Below are 19,430 nucleotides of genomic sequence, written 5' to 3'. Positions count from 1 at the left end.
CATAAATTAGAAGTGCAAGGTTGTGTAACCTGTACGTGCCTGTGGAGTTCTGTACTTGACACAAACGAAAGGTGCAAAAAAATGAGAGTGATCTGTGCTGAAATTGGGCTCCTTTAAATGGGTTCACGTCAAAAAATATGGGCTGAGCAGCTCTGCAATCAAGAGCTGATCTTTCCAGAGAAAGCTGATCTTTCCAGAGAAGTAAAACAAACTGTTCTGCAACCTGTGCCTACTGGGCTGGAAATATCTGCACTGTTTCCCCCTCAGTGGGGTCCATGTTCCTGATGCTGATCGGGAGCTGTAGCTCTTGTTTTGTAGTAGAGTTTTAATTATCTTCTGAGTGGTTTTCCTGCGTGTGTGGGGGGAAGATAAGGGTTGGTGAAAGAAGAGCAGTAAATCTTCCATGACTTCCTTTCGGTACCAAATGGCTCTGAAAAAGAGCAAACGGGAGGAATCGGAACAAAATCTTCCAGTGTTTAAAATTTTAATGCAAACTCGCTTTTATTAGAAAACCTTTGGGAGAGACCCTTGCTTTGCCTTTTGCTGTTCTTCCATTAAGTGGAATTAAGGGAATTGGATATATACAAGTGTGGCTGTTGGTGGATTTAATTGCACGAAGGAAATAGCAGGTGATTTTGGGAGCAACAGAGCCAGAACCACTGGAATCCAAGGGGAGGCCTTTCCTCCTGGCTGAGAAATAGGTATGGAACAGGTGCAGCAAATTAAGCCTTTATTTTAGAACATTCCTATTCTCCAAATTGCTGAGAAACACAGTGATCCAACTAGGGAAAATGTAAACAATAGAATTTAATTTAGGCAAGTGTATAATGCTTAGAATTTTTGCCTTTTGTGCTTTAAACCTATAAAGGAGAACCTGAAAGTGGGGATGTGGAATGGGGGAATGATTTTCAGGGGAAAAGAGATGATTTTAGTGTGAAGTAGCTGTTGTAGTGCCAAGTTACTTGTCTGCAAAGCAGTGAGGGTTAGAATATGCCTGAGGTTGAGAGTCAAACTTCCATTTCCCAATTTCCTGAGCCCTGCAGTGCCTCACTGCATGTCCTGCCCTCTCCCAGTGTCACCTGCCCGGGCCCTCAGGCACAACAAACACTTCCAGTGCAAAGCAGAGCCCACTGGAGCACCTCAGGTATCCCGAGGGGAAGGATCCTTCAGCTCCCAGTGAAGTTTCTCCCATTGCTTCTGCCTCCCAAATTGTGCCTCTGGGCAGAGGGGAGGGGAGGACAGAGACAGAAAGATGCATTTCTTTGTGACCCAAAGTGAACCAAATAATGAAGAGGGGCTGGGAGAGCTGGGGAAGTTCCCCTGGAGAAGAGAAGGCTCCAGGGAGAGCTGAGAGCCCCTTCCAGGGCCTAAAGGGGCTCCAGGAGAGCCTCGCTGGGGCTATTCCAGAGCTGTCTGGACACACTCCTGTGCCGTGTGCTCTGGGCTGGCCCTGCTGGAGCAGGGAGGTGGCACCAGCTCCCCACTGTGGTCCCTTCCAGCCTGACCCATCCTGGGATCCTGTGGTGCCCAGTGTGGCTGTTCCAAGCCATCCCCCTGTTGCAGGATGTAGAGCAGGGAGGGCTCCCGTGCCTTTAGGAGGCTTTGACACCTGCACTAGGGATGATCCTTTGCTCGTTCCTGCTGCAGGAGGTGAGTGGGGGTTTCTGGCCACTTACTCTTGGTTGTCACCTGTTTTACCAGCAGAAATTCCTAACCTTGTTTCGTACAATCACATTTGCAAAGGCTGAAGCTCAGAGATGGATCAGCAGTTCATCAGCAGCGCTGTCATTTTCCATTCCCAAGGGGTAAATCGTGGTGATGGAGGTGATGTTCCATCCTGAGACCATCAGCTGGAAAGGGCTTTCCCACCCTGAGCATGATAAAGTGATTTTTAGGGAGCACCACTCTCCCCTGTGGATGAGTTTGGAGTATCCTCTCAGTGTTTTTCCAGGAAATAGTTTGCACCTCTTTGCTGACAAATACAAAGCACTAGAGAAACCCATAACCATCACCTCTATTTACGGCTCTGCAGTGGTGTGAGGTGCACTTTTCTGGCCACGGTGTTCAATAGAACATTATGTAGTTGATATTAAAACCTTCAGAAGTGGCAGGGCAATTACAGGCTGTAGGAGGAAGGCAGTGATTTGGAGAGGTAGGAAAAAGCTTTATTTAAACTGCTCCGTGGAAGAGAAATTAAAATATCCTCTTGGGAGAGAGATGGGAGCTACTTCTTGAAAATACAATGATACTCCTGTGAATGGGAGTAAATAACCTCCCTCAGAGGAAAATCTACGTGCAAGTTCAGCATCAGGACCCTCCTTGGCTTTTTGTTCTGCTCTCATCTCCCTCTGCACTTGCACAGGGCAAAGACAATGACCGTGAGCTTTGGGGGTGGTGCTGTGTTTTTGTTTCCTTTCAGGAGCTCTCAGCCATAACCTTTCCAGCTCTTTGGGGTGTGTTTGCCTTTCCTGCTGTTCCCTTGTGCAGTTGGACTCTCCAGCACAGACTTCAGTCCTGTGTGAACTCTGATTTACACAACTGTGTCTCTTCCGCCCGAGCCCGTGGCACTGCTGTGTTTCCCATGTGTTCATTAAGGATCAATTCTTCCAGCTCTCCTGATTTTCACACCAGTCCCTGAGCTCTGTTCATCATGTCCTCCCTCTTTCAGTGCCTTCTGAGATCATCTCCTGGCTTGGTGGAGATTTGTGAGAAGTTTTGCATGGAAAGGGGAAAAAAAAGCCCCTGTGTGAGTGTTTGCATCCATGCTGGGGACAAATCCAGGCTGGACAGAGTGGTGGGACATCTTTCCTATGAGGAAAGGCTGAGAGAGTTGGGAGTGTTCAGCCTGGAGAGGAGAAGGCTCCAGGGAGAACTAATTGTGGCCTTTCAGGGCCTAAAGGGGCTCCAGGAGAGCTGGAAAGGGACTGGGGACAAGGGATGGAAGGACAGGACAAGGGGGAATGGCTTCCCAGTGCCAGAGGGCAGGGATAGATGGGATATTGGGAAGGAATTGTTCCCCATGAGGGTGGGGAGGCCCTGGCACAGGTTACCCCTGGATCTCTGGAAGTGTCCAAGGCCAGGTTGGAGCAACCTGGGCTAGTGGGAGGTGTCCCTGCCCATGGCAGGGGTGGGATGAGATGAGCTTTAAGGTCCCTTCCGCCCCATGATTCCATGAAAAGCTTCATCCTTTTAGCCTGCACAAAAATAGCAAACACCTTTGGTGCTGGTGATGGCCCAGCAGAGCTCCTGGCTTTGGCTCTGGGAATGACCCTGGGGAAGGAGCTTCGGGGGGAAAGAAGTGATCCATCATTTTGCATTTTAGGGACACATGGGATAACTGTTTGGGATGTGCTCTACAGTACATGCTGCAGCATTCCAGACAAGCACCAGGAGTTGGACTCGATGATCCTTGTGGGTCCCTCCCAGCTCAGGAGGTTGGGATGTTTGATAAAGCTCCTCGGTGGGATGTGGGGAAGCATCCCTGTGGGAATAGAGGAGGTGGGAAGTTTGGAGGCAGGAAAAGTGTTGCTGCCCTGGGCTGTGGGCATGAAAACAAGTGTTTGCTTTGTGAAAGGAATGTCAAACAGGCCAAGGCTCTTTCCCATCCAAAATGCAAACTCCTCCTCTGATTTTGTTGGCCTGGGCACCAGTGCTTGGGAAGTTTGGCTTTAATTTTTGCCCCTTATGCTTTTTAGGTGCTACTTATTGGAATGGGAACACGGAAACTTTGTGGCCTCCTTGCTTCAGAGCCGAAAAATTGTTTGTAGGCAGATGATGAGATCTGTCAGCTTTGTTTTCTCAAACTCCATGTCCAGAGGGAGCACTGTGGGATTTTTTTTTCCCTCTTTTCCACAGTCCAGAGGCCGGTGACACCACGCAGAGACAAAATGGGCCTTGTCAGCGTGAATTCCCTCCATCAGTTTGTGTCACTGTGCTGGTTCCTGCTGCTCCCTGATGCCTGAGACAGCCATAAATCACATTTGACCGAGCCCAGTCAATGTGCTGATTTGCAAACGTGAAGTAACATCTAATAAAGGAACGTGCTCCAGATTTTCGGGAGAGCAGACGTTGGATTAACCCGGAGTGGTGCAAATTGCAGCTGCAGTGAGTGAGCTGGAGCGTTGCCACTTGAAAGTTCAGTGTAGACTTTATGTATGCAAAAGTAATTAAAACTCAATTTACTGCTGTTTGCAGCAGACACTTCAAATGCCTTTGACAGAAATCACGTCCCTCTGTAATCTCAAGCTTGTCATTTTCCCATTTGTCACCTTTGATTTTAAATAAGAGCTCGTGCTGCCAAGCAATCTCTTCTCTGGCAGTCATCACCCAGCAAGCCTCCTAAGAATAAATAATTATCCCTACCTGGATATTCCAAGAGGATGGCACCCAATATCCTACAAAATGGGCCCAAACATCCTCCTCTCTGATAGTGCAGGACAGGCTTTGCTGGTGCACCTTTGTGACGCTGCTGTGGGTTCACCAGTGTTGGATTTTCTGGAGAAAAACAGAAATGAAAAGCAGGTCTGGTAAAATTAGGATTTCAAGGAGGATTTCTAAGTGCTCCCAGCTGGCCTGGTGTGTCTGCTGAGAAAGGGTCCCTAGAGCTGGGCTTTCCCAGCCACCAAGAGGTTTCTGTTTGTGGGAAGTGCCATTTTGGGGTCACACCTGAGCCTTCCCAGCGCTGGATTTGTAGGGCTGTGCTTCTGTTCTGCGAAAGGAAACGACCTGTGTGAGCTGAAAAACTCTGGCAAGAGATTAATTTGTGGTATGAGCAGAGTGAATTTGGGCAAAACAGGAGCAAAATCTGTCAAACAAAAGTGAGTCATTGTTTTGTAGGTGTCCTCCACAGGTTTATTGGGAAGCCTGGATCCTCCAGCCCTTTGTGGGTCTCTGAGGAGGCAGTGGTTTGGTTGCTGCTGACACTTTTTTCATATTCCTGGTTTTCTTCTTGATGGTTTATGACACACTTGACATGTTTTATGAAATCTGTGCTGAGCCCCTGATGCGATTGTTTCTCTCTCTTTCTAACAGGAAAAAGAGCTATAACCTCTCCATCCATCACTCCTAGGGTGTTTTTGAGGCCTTAAATCAGAGTTATGGCTCTTCCCAGTGCAAAGAAATCCAAATATCAGGGTGAAAGAACAAAATAATACTCCTGTGAGGCTGCACTAGAGACACTGCACAGGGAGCAGCTCCCAGGTCCCCTCGTGGTTGTTCCCTAGCCATGGCATTCCTGGTGCAGAGGAAAGCTGGAGGAGCAGCACTGCAGTGCTGAACATCCCTTTCCTGGGGGCTGAGGTTGCTGTGGCCCATTGTGGTTCCTCCAAGGACCTCTGGCTCTACAGGAGCCTTGGGATGCAGATGGAGCCAGAGGAGTCTGTGCCATAACCAGCCCATCCTCTCACCTCCGGGGTCTTGCTGCAGAGCATCCCCCTGGAGCAAGGCTGGCTTTGGATCTGGTGATTAGGAAGGACTGAGAACAGGAATGATCCCAGCAGGCTCCTCGACTGGCTTCCCAGTTTAGGAGCTTAAGGAATGGGAATCATTCCCTGTGCTTTGGAGGTGGTTGGGGATCTTAGCAGTGCTCCTCTTGGTGGAGCATGATTCCTGTTGAACAGAAGAGGATCTGCTTTCAGAAGAAATTGTTTCCCTCGTTGCCTTCGGGGAGAGAAGGCTGAGTAAAATTCTGAAGTGGCCATTTTATCAGTAACACTTGGCTGTCAAAGGCTCCACCAGGTTTTACTGAGCAGCCATCCCTGTGTCTGTTCAAGAAATGAAAACACCGAAACGCTGCTGGTTCTGTGCAGCTCAGAAAGCTGAGCTCATTGCAGGTGTCAGGGGAAAACACTGACTTACTTAAGACTTTTCTGAGTCATTTAACTGGGAATTTTGCCTGTTGGCTCAGGCTGTGGTCTGAGCTGCCCTGCCAGCTGCCAGGAACCTCTCAGGGGCCAGAGTTCAGTCTCATCCCAGGTGTTTATTTACCAGTAAGGCATGGAAAATAGGGGACAGAGAAGCTGTGCTTTGTGAGCATGACACCTGTAGTTGTAATTGTAGAATTCCAGTTACTTGGCACCTGGAGCACTGTGAGATAAGGTGCCACGTTTCCAAACACAGGAACAATGGAAATAGCAAGAATATTAATTATTTCCCTTCCCAATGTGCATCTTTAATTAGTAATGGTGATAATGTTGCTGTGCAGCCCTTTTAGCTTCCTTTTATAGGTGGAGGTAGAAGAGAGGATTGTAGGATGCTTTAGGTCAGAGCGAGCTCAGGAGGGTTCAGGTGGAGCTTTCTGCTCAAGCAAACTCTGGGTTAGAGCAGGGGGGTTATATTTTGGGGTGTGGTCCTAAAAACCTCCAGGGTTGGAGGTTTTCATGCCAGAGTCCTCCCTGTTCCTTGCCACCAGTGACCATCAGGCAGGAGAAGAGCTGCAGAGGGGAAGGCCAGTGGCCCAGGCTGGCTCTGGTCTCTCCCCTTGGCCAAACAGAACGGGCTGGAAGGGCCAAAGAAGTCTCCATCTCCAGGACGGATCATGCAAAGGGTTCTCTTCATGTTATTTAGCACAGGAAGGAGTCAGGAGGGGGTGGTGAAGCAGCATGTGCCCCATTGCTAAGGGTGAAAAGTGGCCTTTAAAAGCGTTGTGGCACTGCAGCACTTGAGTGAATCCAGCTAAAATGGAGCAAATTAACCCCCCCACTGCTGTATTCCTTGAGGGAGGTCAACACTTCCCTGGTTATTGCAGGATCTCTGCCTTGAAACCTGGAGTGGGTCTGGAGTCCTTTTGGGCTCAGGTGGGGAGAACATCCCTCTGTGCTCTGCTCTGTGTCCCCAGGGGGGCCCAGGGGCTCAGACACTGCCCAGCCCACACCTGCCTCTGTGTCAGGCCAGACCCTGACTTTGGGACACTGACTTTGGGACACTGAGTTTGGGACGCTGAGTTTGGGACACTTTGTGCTGCCCCAGCCCTGGGATCCCCACAGCCCAGGGCAGGGGTGTGGTGTGGCTGATGTCAGGGCAGCCCTTTGGGGTGTGTTGTGGCCCCACCCAGCCTCCCTCCAGGCTGTGGACATTCCCGGGGGCTGGAAGAGCCGCTCAGGATTTCCCTGGAGCAGTTTTCTCTTTGCAGAGTGTGGTTTGCATTGAGAGCTGAATGATCTGTTCCAGGATTGCTGTGTGGGTGTACACGTGTAGAACAGGCTGTCAAATATTATTGGTGTGTAAATTTTGATGGATATTACCCTTATATTTTTGGGTATTACAGCCTCTCTAGGCAGGAGCTGTCTCAGGTTTTTTAAAGTCTCTGTTCTGTTACTGGTGCCTTTCAAGCACATGATTATCCTGGATGAAAAGGGAGGGAAGGGAGTGATGTTTGTGCTGTTCAAAGGGATCTCAACCTCTGGTTTTGTTCAGTTCTCTTTAACAGGAGATTACAATGACTGCATGTCTTGATATCACATCACATACCAAGCCTGGGTTTCAGTTTAATTAAAGAATAAATTACAATTCACTGGGCAGCTCCTCTGTTTTATATGTTTATAACATCAAGCTATTGTGGTTTATGGCTGGTTTTTTTTTTTTTTTTTTGATTAACATTTTGAGATAAAACCTTTTGAAATAAAGTCATGGAATCATTGAGGTTGGAAAAGACCTCTGAGACCACTGAGTCCAACCATCAGTCAGCACCACTGCTAAATCATGGCCCCAAGTGCCACATCCACATGTCTTTTGGACACCTCCAGGGATGGGGACTCCATTTTTCCTCATATCTGATCTAAACCATCCCTGGTGCAACTTCCTCTTGTCCTGAAATACTTCCAAAATGTTTTGAAGAGCTGGGAAATGAGAGTTCTAAAGAGCAGGGGAGGATGGTTGCAACCAGAAAATAAATTTGAGTAGTGGGATCTAACAGCTCTTTAGGGCAGGTGAACAAAATATGTCTTTTCTCAGTGTATTCCACTGAGAACATCTCCATGTTTTAAGAGAGATTAAGTTAACTAAGTGTCTTAGAAGGGCTGAGAAAAATAAATAAATTGGGGTTTCTCAGCACTTGAAATAGGTCAGTAAGAGAAAATATTGATATGGAAACCCTGAAGGTGTGTGTAAAGTTTTCTCGTGCTTCAGAAGAGGCTTTGAGTGCCCCCAGAAGGGGCAATTTGCGCTTGAGGAATTGCAGCCCTAATTCCAGGTTAAGAGGTGCTCAGCCAAAATGGGAATGTGGGACAAACGTTGCAGCTTGGCAGGGTGGGAACTGTGTCCTTCCACAAAATCACCGGCTTGGGGGAAAAGCAATTTGCATTTGGCTTTGTTTGCTTTTGAGATTGCAACTTGTTATTTGTCGTGGTAAGATTGAACAAAAGAGAGGCCAGTGTGCCCTGAGGAGTGTTTGGGCTTTTCCATGTTTTATCCAGGGTAAACATGAAACTCATCCCTTCTCTTTGGTCACTTTTTGTTCACTTCTGGGTTGCAGAAGGGAGGAGGTCAATGTGTGTGAGGATCCCCAGCCTGGATCAGGGGGGTGTTTGCCTCTCCTTGGCTGAGAAGGCTTCTGGATCTCTCCATCTGCACCTCAGCCTCTGGAGCTGGTCATTTTTTGGGAGGCTTTCCAGTCGAGGGGAGGACCCAGGACGTTGATGGTGACCTTTAGTGGTGCTGTCACCACTAAAGTGTCACCCAGAAGTGTCTGGGAATGGGTGCTGGCCAAGGGAGGAGGTGTTTGGCCTCCCCCTGTGTGACTCCACTCTGCCTGCAGCAAATCTGTCCCAGACAAACCCTGCCTGTCTCTCCTGACGGGCTTTGTGTTTCTTCCATAGATTTGTAATTTGATTTGCCTTTAATTGCATTATTTCATGTTCTCTCTCTGCTCTCTAACTCCTTGTTATCTCTGTTTGCCAACCCATACTCTATTTTAAGAAGTTTCTCTGGTGGCTTTTTTCCCCATCTGACAGATTTTAACGTGGTCTTGCAGCCTCATTGCAGACAAACTCATTCTGTGGTGCCAGTGCAGGTGACACAATCCCTTTAGGCTGGAACAGATCTAACATCAGAAGAAATAAATATGAGTCACAGAATAATTGAGGCTGTGAGGGAGTTCTGCAGGTCACCTCTCCACACCTCTGAACATAGTTATATATTACAGGTGGAAAGTTGTTTGAAAAAGAGGATACACATATTTGTGAATAGATACCTGTGTTTATTTCCCAATGTTTTGTGTGGTTTTTGAGGATGTGCATTTCCACTTTGGAGCGGGTCCTCCAGGCTCAAAATATTTATAATAAGAATGATAATAATCATATTAACAGGAAAACAAACAAACAAACAAACAAGTTTTCTATCCTCCCAGGCAGCAGGCACCTTGAAATACCCATTTAATTAGCTTTGGCTGCAGAGTTGCCTTGGGAAGGTCACGGGAGGAGATAGTTGAGAATGACCTTTAGATTCCCAAATTCTCTTCACCAACAGCTCAGTCTCACCAACAGCTCAGTCCCTCCTTCCCTGGGTTATTTTCTCTGCTCTGCCACACTCTGGCCCTCCCTGCCTTGTGCTCTTCATGCTCTGCCTCACTCCCTGCCTTCCTCTCTTCTAGGGTTTAATTCCCACTTTTAAAGCCCAGGGGAAGTTTCTTTATCCCTTTTCAGCTCCTCTCTGCCCCCAGGCTGCTGATGCACATTTTGGCAATCACCTTCTTCTTCCCATCCCCTGTTCCTGCAGACAGGCTGGAAACTGGGATGCAGACCTGCTCTTATCTGCAGTAATCCCTCCTCTGGGATTAAATTTGATTTAAATCCAAGGAGTGTTCCTGTTCCTCACAGCTTCAGGCTGCTGAGATTGTACACGTTGATGAACAGCTTCAAGCTCAGTTTTAAAGTACTTCTTAAAAGCCACTGTTAAAACCAGTCCTAGGCTGGCATTTTTTTGCTGGCAGGTCCCAGCCAGCGAGGGGAGAGAGGGCCATGGCTTGGGAAAAAACTGGCTTTTGGACGTTGTTGTGGCCACCTCAGCGTGGTTTGATGGCAGAGGGGCTGACATTCCATCAGTTAACTCTCCTAAATAAACTTTGGCACTGAATATCCCCCCCCTGTTCCAGTGTGCAGTTGCCAATGTGCCCTTTTGGGGGAGACTGTCCCAGTGCTCCACCCAGTTGGAACTGTCTCCCCAGGAGGTTTTACAGGAGGTCAGATAAGTTGGTTCCCCTCAGAAGGGTTTGCTGAAGCCTGTGGAGGGGTTGGAGTGACCCCAGGAGGTTTGAGAGTCAGAACTCATCATGTCTTGCTTCATTTGCCTCCCTCTCCTCAGATTTCATCTCCCAAGCCAAAAGCTGACTTGAGGGCTTTTTGGGAATGGGTTCTGGCTGAGGCTCCACAGTGTCATCAATCTCCACCCTGAGGAGGTGCCGAGTGGTCACTTCCCTCTCATGTGCAGAACTCTGGAAGACTGAGCTTTAAACCTCCTCTGAGATGGCAGCTGAAAATGGGATCACTCTGGGAAACGTTCTCACAATTTGTTCAGGTTTTTTCCAAGGAGGCAACTAAGGAAAAATGGTATTTTTTCCATATTCAAAGCACTCTTTCAGTGATTTGCTGTGGTTTTTTTTTTTAAGCAACTTCAAACTTGGCGAAATATGCATTTATTTTTTTTTCCTCCCTTTTATTACTGTCAAAACCGTCCCGAATTTGGGCTGGGAAGGAGCAGGGGGTGCTGCTGGATGGATCCTACTGGGGGACCAAAGGGACTGAAACTCTGCAGCTCGCTGGGAAAGCAATGGAAACTGGGAGAGGGAAGGGAGGGAGTTTGGAGGAGCTGCTGGGTTGGCTCAGCTGCAAAGTTTGGGTGCAAAACCCCCTTTTTTAAGCTTATGAGCAGCTGTAAATGTGGTGTTTGTGACAATCCCAGCAAAGCAGATTGTAGGTGCACATCTCCTGGCTTGGGCACAGCAGGCTGGGAATCCTCCTGTTGGGAATCCTCCTGCCTTCCGGAGCAGGGAAGGAGCGGGAGAGCATCACTTGAGCTTTAACCTCTTGCTTTCTGATTTCTCCTCTTTCCCCCACCTGAAGATTTACTGTTTTCTTTGCTCGGCCTGTGCTTGTGGGGGACTCATGGAGCTGTGAAGAACAAAGCAGGAAAACCCTGGAAAAAATAAATATTCCAGAGAAGGAGACATTGAATCCCATGGAAAGCCAAAGCTCAAAGCTGCTGGCTGGTTCCATTTTCCATGGGGAATTCCAGCGAGGCTGAGCCCAGCTGCTCGTGAAAAGCTTGGCTTTAATCAAGTTCCTCATTTTTAAAACTGAAACTACGAGTTCTCAAGGTGCTGAACCTGCCCAGGGAAGCTGTGGCTGCCCCTGGCTCCCTGGAAGTGTCCAAGGCCAGGTTGGGATCCCTGGGCTAGTGGGAGGTGTCCCTGCCCATGGCAGGGGGTGGGACAGGATGTTCCTTTCCATCCCAAACTATTCCATGATTCTGTGATAAAAGCCCTTGGCACTGTGTGATGGGATGGGAACTCAGGCTTCATCTCAGGTGCAATTTCTGAAATACATTCACTGCTGTTCAGGAAAATCTGCAGATCCACAGGGAGAATTCCTAAGGAAAACTTGGTGCAGACAATTATTCCCGTGTTTTCAGAGCAGAGCTTGAACAGCCTCCACCAAATGGAGCTGCAGTCCAAGTGTGAAACAGCACGGAAATAAAATATTGAATAGTCACTCATGAATTGTGCACTGAATCCAGGGAATCCCCCTCCCACCACTCCTGGCATTTCTGGAGTTGTGTGATGAAATTTCTAGCCTGTGAATACACAAGTTCATGACGAACCCTGCTTTTTAATTTTCCTAATTTTTCACCAGAAGTGCTTTTATTTTTAAACCTGGCATGGAAGTGTGATGAGTAATTAGTGTCCTCCTGGGAGAACCAGCTTTTATCCCCCCCCCAAGAGTGCAGGATCTGAAGAGGGACCAATAATGTAAATAATGCTACAAATGATTGCTCTTATCCACGTTTCAAAGGCATTGCTGGGATATACAGTTGAAAATAAAGATTTAGGCTTTCCAGAGGTCTCCTGGGTATAGAGAAACACAGGCTGGGAATGGCACTGCCCCATTCCTGATGATTCTGGATGGCAGAAGGAACTTTCTTATTGAAACCTCCCACTATAGAAATGCACTTTGGGATCTTAGATGCCCTCTTGAATACTCTTGTGTCTCTAAAATTAAGGAACTAGGGGGCTGGTTTGGGCTTGGGAGTCATGGAAGACTCAATGGCCTTTCCCCCCCCATATGAGCTGGGAGGGAGAGGGAGAGCTGGGAACAGAAATCCTGCCTGTGATATAAATTCCACCCAGACTGACAAGTTCCCAGAGTCAACTTAATCTGTTTTCTTCTGTGCCTGGGAAAGAGAAAACGGCCATTTAATTATTGGGAGTTAAAAATGATCCCACTGATGGAGAGAGTCGCATTAGTGCAATTTCCTTTATGCTTCCATTCGTCTGAGGAACGTGGAAGAAGCTCAGGCAGAGATGTTATTTCAGGTTTAATTGTGTGGGCTCCAGGTGACAGAGCAGCAAATGTCCTTGTCCAGGCAAACCCCAGGCTTTGGGGGTGTTGGACAGGACAGAAGGGATCCTTCTTTGCTCAGATGTGCCTCAGTCAGCTGTAGGTTTATGGATTCATTTATTATTTCTGTGGTCACAGTGACCCCGTTTTTAACTCTGACTCCTGAGGGGTTGTGCAGGAACTGGTACAGGCACAGTGTGCCCAGAGAACCTGTGGCTGCCCCATCCCTGGAAGTGTCCAGGGCCAGGTTGGAGCAGTCTGGGATAGGGGAAGGTGTCCCTGCCCGTGGAACAGGATGTGATCCTGAAGGTTCCTTCCAACCCACGATCAGTTTGTGTTTTCTGACAAACAAAAATGTAACAAATCTCAGCTGGGGGGGCTCTGGTGTCAACGAGCCACTTGGCAATTAAACCTTTAATTACCTCACAGTTACATTTGCAACTACAATGCAATTAGCAAGCTGAGTTTAATTTGCAAAGCCAGGCTCTGGCTGAGAGTCCCAGGGCTCGGGGGAGGCGTGGGGGGACCAGGCCAGCACGGGAAAGCTCTTCAGTCTCTGGTTTCACAGGATCACAGAATATCTGGGGCTGGAGGGGACCCACAAGGATCTTCGAAGTCCCACTCCTAGGACTAGGAAAAAGCTTAATTTCATGCAGTTTTAGTGCATCTCTGAAATCCTACAAAGCAACGAGGTGAGGTGAGACCCTGGCACAGAGAGCCCGGAGAAGCTGTGGCTGCCCCATCCCTGGAAGTGTCCAAGGCCAGGTTGGAGCAACCTGGGATAGTGGGAGGTGTTGGGGTTGGAACTGGCTGAGCTTTAAGGTCCCTTCCAACCCAAAGCATTGTGTGATTCTGGGATTGTTTGGGTTTGCAAACTGCCTGCTTTTCAGGCTGCCTTGATTTACCATCCAAAAGCCACGTGAGGAAAACTGCACCAGCAGCTGTTCCCTCCCAGAGCTGGTCCTTGAAGGATAACACACCCCCTCCTGTCCAAGCACTGCTCTCCTCCTCTACCATAGAATTGAGACTTCTGAGTGTCCAAACACAAAATATTCTGGGTTTTCCTGGTTGAAGTGGTTTGTGGCAGATATTCCCATCGGGAGCGGGCTGGTGGCTTCTGGAGGTGTCGATCTACTGATCCTTCACTCTGGGCACCTTCTCGTGTTCGTTGTGGAAAGGGAAGTGCAGAACTGATCCTAAAACTTGCCTTGGCTGTTTGATGCAGCAAAGCCCCTTTCACTGCAGGGGTGTCAGAGTGTGTTTTGCCCATGTGAGAGTGGAGATCAGGAGGCACTTGAGGGGAATGCAAGGGACAGCCCTCAAAATCCAGCTGCCAGGACTTTCCTAAGCCCTCCATGCTCGAGAAGACACGGAGGTTTTTATTTTATTTCATGCTCTATTTGAAAAATCACTTGCATTGTCCATCACGATGGAATAGTTTCTTCCAGCTGACAGAAAAGTGCATTGTTTGGATGCCAGTCAAAGCTCCCCAAAATCAGCTCGGCAGGGAATTAAATAACAACGTTGAATTCAATATTTTGGAGAAATGCAACATTTTCAGTCTTCTTGCCTGGAGCATCCCTTGCATTATTTAGTGTTTATCTGATGGAGATGCCAAGGCAAGTTGCAACTGGATCTCCATTAATTGATCAATATTGTGATCAAAACCATTTTGCTTGGTTTCTTTACCTGCTTGATCCATCCAAGGGAGCAGTTTGTCTCCTCCATGGAAAACTGCTCTGTGTAGGCTGCCAGGGAGGAAGAGAAAATGGGGAAATTCCTTTTTATCACTGTATTTGACCCTTTAATTCCACCAAAGGTGAATTTTGCTCATGGCCTGAGGAGTAATTGTGGGTGTTTAGTGTCCCACATTGCTTAATTACCCAGCAGGAGAATGGGAGACTTTCTCCAGGACAGTAAATGGTAATTAAGGAGCACATTTATTACTGAACCCCAGGGAGGGAGGGGCAGCCTCCTCCTGCTCTGGTGTCAAGGACTGGATTCCTTCTCCTCTCAATTCCAGCCTTCCTCAGGCTGCTGTCCTGGTCAACCTCTCCTTCCTGTGCTCTGAACCAAGGGATCTGTTCTCTCCTGCAGCAGCTCTTTGGTAATGAAGTCCCTGCTGGACTGCTCTGGGATTGGTAGAAGAACACGGTGTTTGAGGAGGAAAAGCTCTGGAAAAGTCCTTTGGGAAAGGGCAGGAGGAGCAGCAGAGGTGGCTCAGAGCCAGCAAACACCACCAGCCTTGTGGTTGTCAGGGTTGCCAAGGGGCTCGCTGTGCTCTGACCCTCTCCCAGGCTGGGCACTTCATTCCTGAAGGTCTCCCAGGACTGTGTCCAGCTGTGCCCAGAGGCTGCAGGGCTGGAGCAGATTGTCCTTCCAGGGAATCCTGTGGGGACAATCCCTGGTAAAACCCAAATGCCACCGTGCTGAGGCATCCCCTGTGTTCTTGCAGGGGTTCCTGCCTGTCCCTGGGGGAGGCTGTGGGTCCAGAGCAGGAGCTCCACTGGTGCTCTGCAGGAACAGAGGTTGCTTTCACCGGAATGGTTTGGGTTGGAAGGGACCTTAAAGGTCATCTCATTCCACCCCCTGCCACAGGCAGGGACACCTTCCACTAGACCAGGGATCCCAACCTGGCTTTGGACACTTCCAGGGATCCAGGGGCAGCCACAGCTTCTCTGGGCAACCTGGGCCAGGGCCTCCCCACCCTCACAGCCAACAATTCCTTCCCACTATCCCATCTAACCCTGCCCTCTGGCAGTGGGAAGCCATTCCCTGTGTCCTGTCCCTCCATCCCTTGTCCCCAGTCCCTCTCCAGCTCTCCTGCAGCCCCTTTAGTCCCTGGAAGGGGCTCTCAGGTCTCCCTGGAGCCTTCCCTTCTCCAGGTGAAGCCCCCCAGCTCTCCCAGCCTGGCTCCAGAGCTTGGGGGTCATCATTAGGATGATCTGCACAAGTTTGGAGCTGGTTTGGTTACTTTTAGGAGGTAAAGGGTTAAATGATGATTAAAGCCAGAAGTTGGGATCCTAAAGAGCCATTTGCTGGAAAATTGCAGTGGGACTGAGTATTTCAGGGATGACTGGAAAAGAGGATTTTACAGTCCATGTGAATGAAAATACTGCTTTGGGGACTCAGGGCTACCAGAAGCTGTGGAAAAGGGGGGAAAAGGTGGTTTGAACTCCACAAAGGGATGAGATCCCAAAGGCTGGCCTGTGTCCCAGCTGGTTTATGTGTGTCCATGGCTCAGTCACATGCCAGGAGATCTCAGAATATGAACCAAGGCAAGGTCATGGAACGGGTGCTTTTGGGCTTCTGTCCTTGTTTCCAAGCCCAGCCCTGTCCTGGCTCACAGGGCATTGGAACCGTCAGCAGCTTTGGGGGTTTGCTGTGAAACACAAACTAGATTGAATTGGAGCAGTTTGTGGTTTTCCAAGTGCTTCCTGAAGCTCCCAGTTTTCTGCTTAACTCCGTAGCTGCTGCTTGAGGCACAGAGGTGACAGTGGGTGGGATAATTGCCTTCAAATCTAAATAACTCCTTCCTTTTGGAAGCTGATCCCCTCTTTTCCGAGTGAAATGACTTTGGCTTTGTTTTTTTTTTTTTAGAGCATCATTTTACCCGTTCTTGCCAATACCCACAATTTCTTGCTGGGAAATCTTCTCAGTCCTTTGGAAATTGGTATTTTAATTTCCTCCCTGCTATGTTTCCTGCACACTGTGGGGAGGAATGGCTGATGCAGTATGGGGTAAAAAATCATCTGTGCAACGTGGTGCTTTCCAGCTCAAATCTCCATCACTCCATGAGCTAAAAGTGAAGGAAAGTCATTCCCTGGGGGAGGGGGAGTATTTGTTGTGGAGCTTTTTGCAGAAATATCCCCCTTTCAGCTCTGCTGAAGAACTCAGTTCTGTTAAAAAATAAATAAATGTATCCTTTAAAATCCTTTATGAGTGTCTGAAGTGGGTGAGGCACCATTAGAGGTTGGTGTTGGGCCTCCTTGAGATAAATATCTATTTTTGTGCTTCTTATTAGGTTGATACTGAGTAGGGAGAAAGGAATCAAAATTTGGAAAATTACTCTTAAAGGGGATTTAGCCTATAAAAGGAATGGAATTGGGGTTTATTGTGTGTCCTCTGCTGCATCACTTGTTTTTTCCCTTCTCCTTGTTTTCAAAGGTCCTTGGAAATTTAAAAGATTGGTCACTCCCAACCCCCAGCTTGGTCCTCAGCTCCTTTCTTACCATTCAACCCTCGCTTTTAAATCCCCCTCCCAGGTCTCTGGATAAGCTGATAAAGCAGATTCCCTCTCATAAAATGAGATGTTCAGGAAGGAAAGGTCCAGGGAGATGGGAATTCAGTGATGGCCAGGGGTCAGAGTCATTTTCCCTTTGATAGCAGCCTGTTTTTCATGGATGAGCGTTCCCAGGGATTAGTTTCTCAGTGAAAATGAGCAAAATTACTCTGTGGTTTTTGTGTGGGGTGTTAAAGACCTAAATTTTTATCCCTTTTTAGCACAAAAATTGGGGGAAATTTCCCCTGGAAGTGCAATATGTGAAATTTGAGGCTTAGTGCTCTGCATTTCCTTGCTGTACAGATGCTCCCCTAAAAAACCCCTCACGTGTCAAAATCTTCTCCAGGCAACAGTTGGTTTGAATCTTTTAAATTCCTTTTCAAGGTGGTTTTACTCACTGGGCTGGAAGGGACCTCAAAGCCTATCCAGGGACAGGGACACTTCCCACTATCCCAGATTGCTCCAAGGCCTGTCCAGCCCGGCCTAAAGCAAATAATATTTAAAAAACTTGAGTCTGAAATTTCATTTCCTTTTTAAAACCTTTTTTTTTTTTTTTTTCTCTTTTCTTTCTCTCACAGATGGGAAGGTTGAAGTGACAAAGGAAGGAGTGAAGCTGTGCACCATGGGGCCTGGCAAGGTTTTTGGGGAGCTGGCCATCCTCTACAACTGCACCCGGACCGCTACTGTCAAAAGTAAGAGCATTTGGGATGTTGGGATTTCGTTGGGATTTTCTCATCTCTGCCTTGGAGTTACAGCCTCTGGCAGCTGTTTTGCTTTCTTCATTCATGAAAGGTGTGGATTTTAGTGTGGGATTAGCCACTGGGAGCAGGGAGGAGGCGCAGAGGAAGCGCTTCCCTGGATTTGGCCGCTCATTTTTGCTCCCTCAGGAACCTCGGGTTGATTTCCCTCATGCAGAGGAGCTCATCCCTTAGTTTTCCTTACAATTCCTGCTGAATCTCATGGTATTTATGTTTTTGTGGCTTAGAAGAGCATTTCTGACCTCATAATTCTTCAGTAAGTCGAGCTTAGTATCTGTTCAGGACAAATTTTCCGCACTTAGCTGACTAAAATAAATCAGGAAAAAAAAAAACCTTGGATGCCACTTGACCCCCTGCTCTGAACTCTTCAGCACTTCTCCTGTAGTCTGATTTCTTTTATGAGTGTCCTGGGCAAAGGCTGGAGTTGCTCAATTAGGGGGAGGAAATAAATCACAGAAATACAACATAAATACATTTTCCTCTAAATTTGGATGAATAGTTGGGATTTGGGATATTTGGTACCACAGCCCTCCCTGATCTTGAGGGGTCAGAGTTTATGGTGGTGTCTTAAGCAGAGAGGTTTTATAGGAGATGATAAATAGTGGTGTGGTTCTAAGATGCTGTAGGGGAGAAGTTAGAAGGGTACAGATGGGGTAGAATAATACAAAGACAAGTCCCAGAATAATGAGGCCTGGGAATGAATCCCTGTCCAGAAAAAGGCCTTTTACAAATAACTCATTTTGCTTTGAAAAGAGAGAGAAAGGGCAAGAACAAATGGGCAGAAATGACAAAACAGGGGAAGAGAACTGGATTCTTGTGTGAAGGACGTGCTGTTCCCGAGTTCTGGAGCAGGGCACTGAGAGATTCCATTGTCACCTGTGCAGACCCTGCACTGGTTATCCCAGGGAAATCTTGGCTACAACGCAGGCAGTTGTCCCAAATAAAGCAGGAAATGTGCAGGGTAAACTGTGCTTAGCTCTGGGGCAGCCCCAGAGACCTCCAGAGTGTTGGGCTGCTCTGCTGGGAGGGCTCCACCTCCTTCCTCCAGTCCAGCAAGGAACCGTCAGGAACACGGGTGGGATTGGGAAGTGCTGATCCCCCCTCTCCTCCCTCGGTGCCTTATCCCTGTACAGCCCATTTCTCTGTCCAGGGGAAGGTTTGGGGTGTTGGGGGTGCTGATAAATGAGCAGCCTGTGTGATAAACACGGTCAGAGAAGGTTGGGAAGAGCAGAGACAGAGGGGGAATGGTTGAATCCTAGAAAAGGCAACGAGAGGACGGTGGTTGTTTAGTTCCCCTTAGGAATGCAGAGCTAAAAGGCACCTGATCCTCTACTGCCACGATCCCATCCTTGTGTAATCCTGCACAGCCACCCTACTCCTGTGTCCCTTTTCCCCTCTTTGTATGGGATTTCCACCAGGAAATCAAACTGCAGCAGTTTGTCCTGGCGGTTTTGCTCCCACTGCCTTTCCCATGTCCTAAATCTCCTTTCTGGAGCAAAATTCCAGGTTGTCACTCAGGACTGAGTTGTGCCAAATCCTCTTTCTCTGATTAAATTGGGGGCAGGAGTAAGGTCAGCGCTCCAGGCACTCTCAGAGAGCTGTTGCCTCGAGGAAGAGGTGTCTGTGGTTGTTACCCTCTGTCCCTTCCCAAGAGGTGTCTGTGGTTGTTTGCTCTTCGTCCCTTCCCCACCAGGGTTGTACATTTATAATCCTGCACCTTCTTCTGCCGTGTTTTCAAAGCCAGCAAGAGACTTTTAGGTCTTTTCTCTCTCATTACTGCTCAGGTGAGAACCAGTTGTGATTGTAGTGGGCTTTATATCCTTCCAGGTGACAGGGGAACTG

At 48.2% G+C, this 19,430-nt stretch overlaps 1 protein-coding gene across 6 annotated transcripts in view; it reads left to right on the top strand.

Moving 5' to 3' along the window:
- PRKG1 (protein kinase cGMP-dependent 1) overlaps window positions 1–19,430 on the top strand; it is a 393,869-nt gene that overhangs the window by 154,912 nt on the left and 219,527 nt on the right. For all 6 annotated transcript variants that reach the window (XM_032695058.1, XM_032695062.1, XM_032695057.1 and 3 more), the window contains one exon: window positions 17,409–17,522. In XM_032695058.1, the coding sequence (XP_032550949.1) occupies window positions 17,409–17,522 (114 nt within the window). The remainder of the gene's footprint in view (window positions 1–17,408; window positions 17,523–19,430) is intronic.

Source organism: Chiroxiphia lanceolata, chromosome 8 (assembly GCF_009829145.1).
Source record: "Chiroxiphia lanceolata isolate bChiLan1 chromosome 8, bChiLan1.pri, whole genome shotgun sequence".
In the NCBI taxonomy this organism is placed as follows: Eukaryota; Metazoa; Chordata; class Aves; order Passeriformes; family Pipridae; genus Chiroxiphia; species Chiroxiphia lanceolata.
Note: the sequence above shows the minus strand (reverse complement) of the source record. Positions and strands in the feature narration are given on the sequence as shown.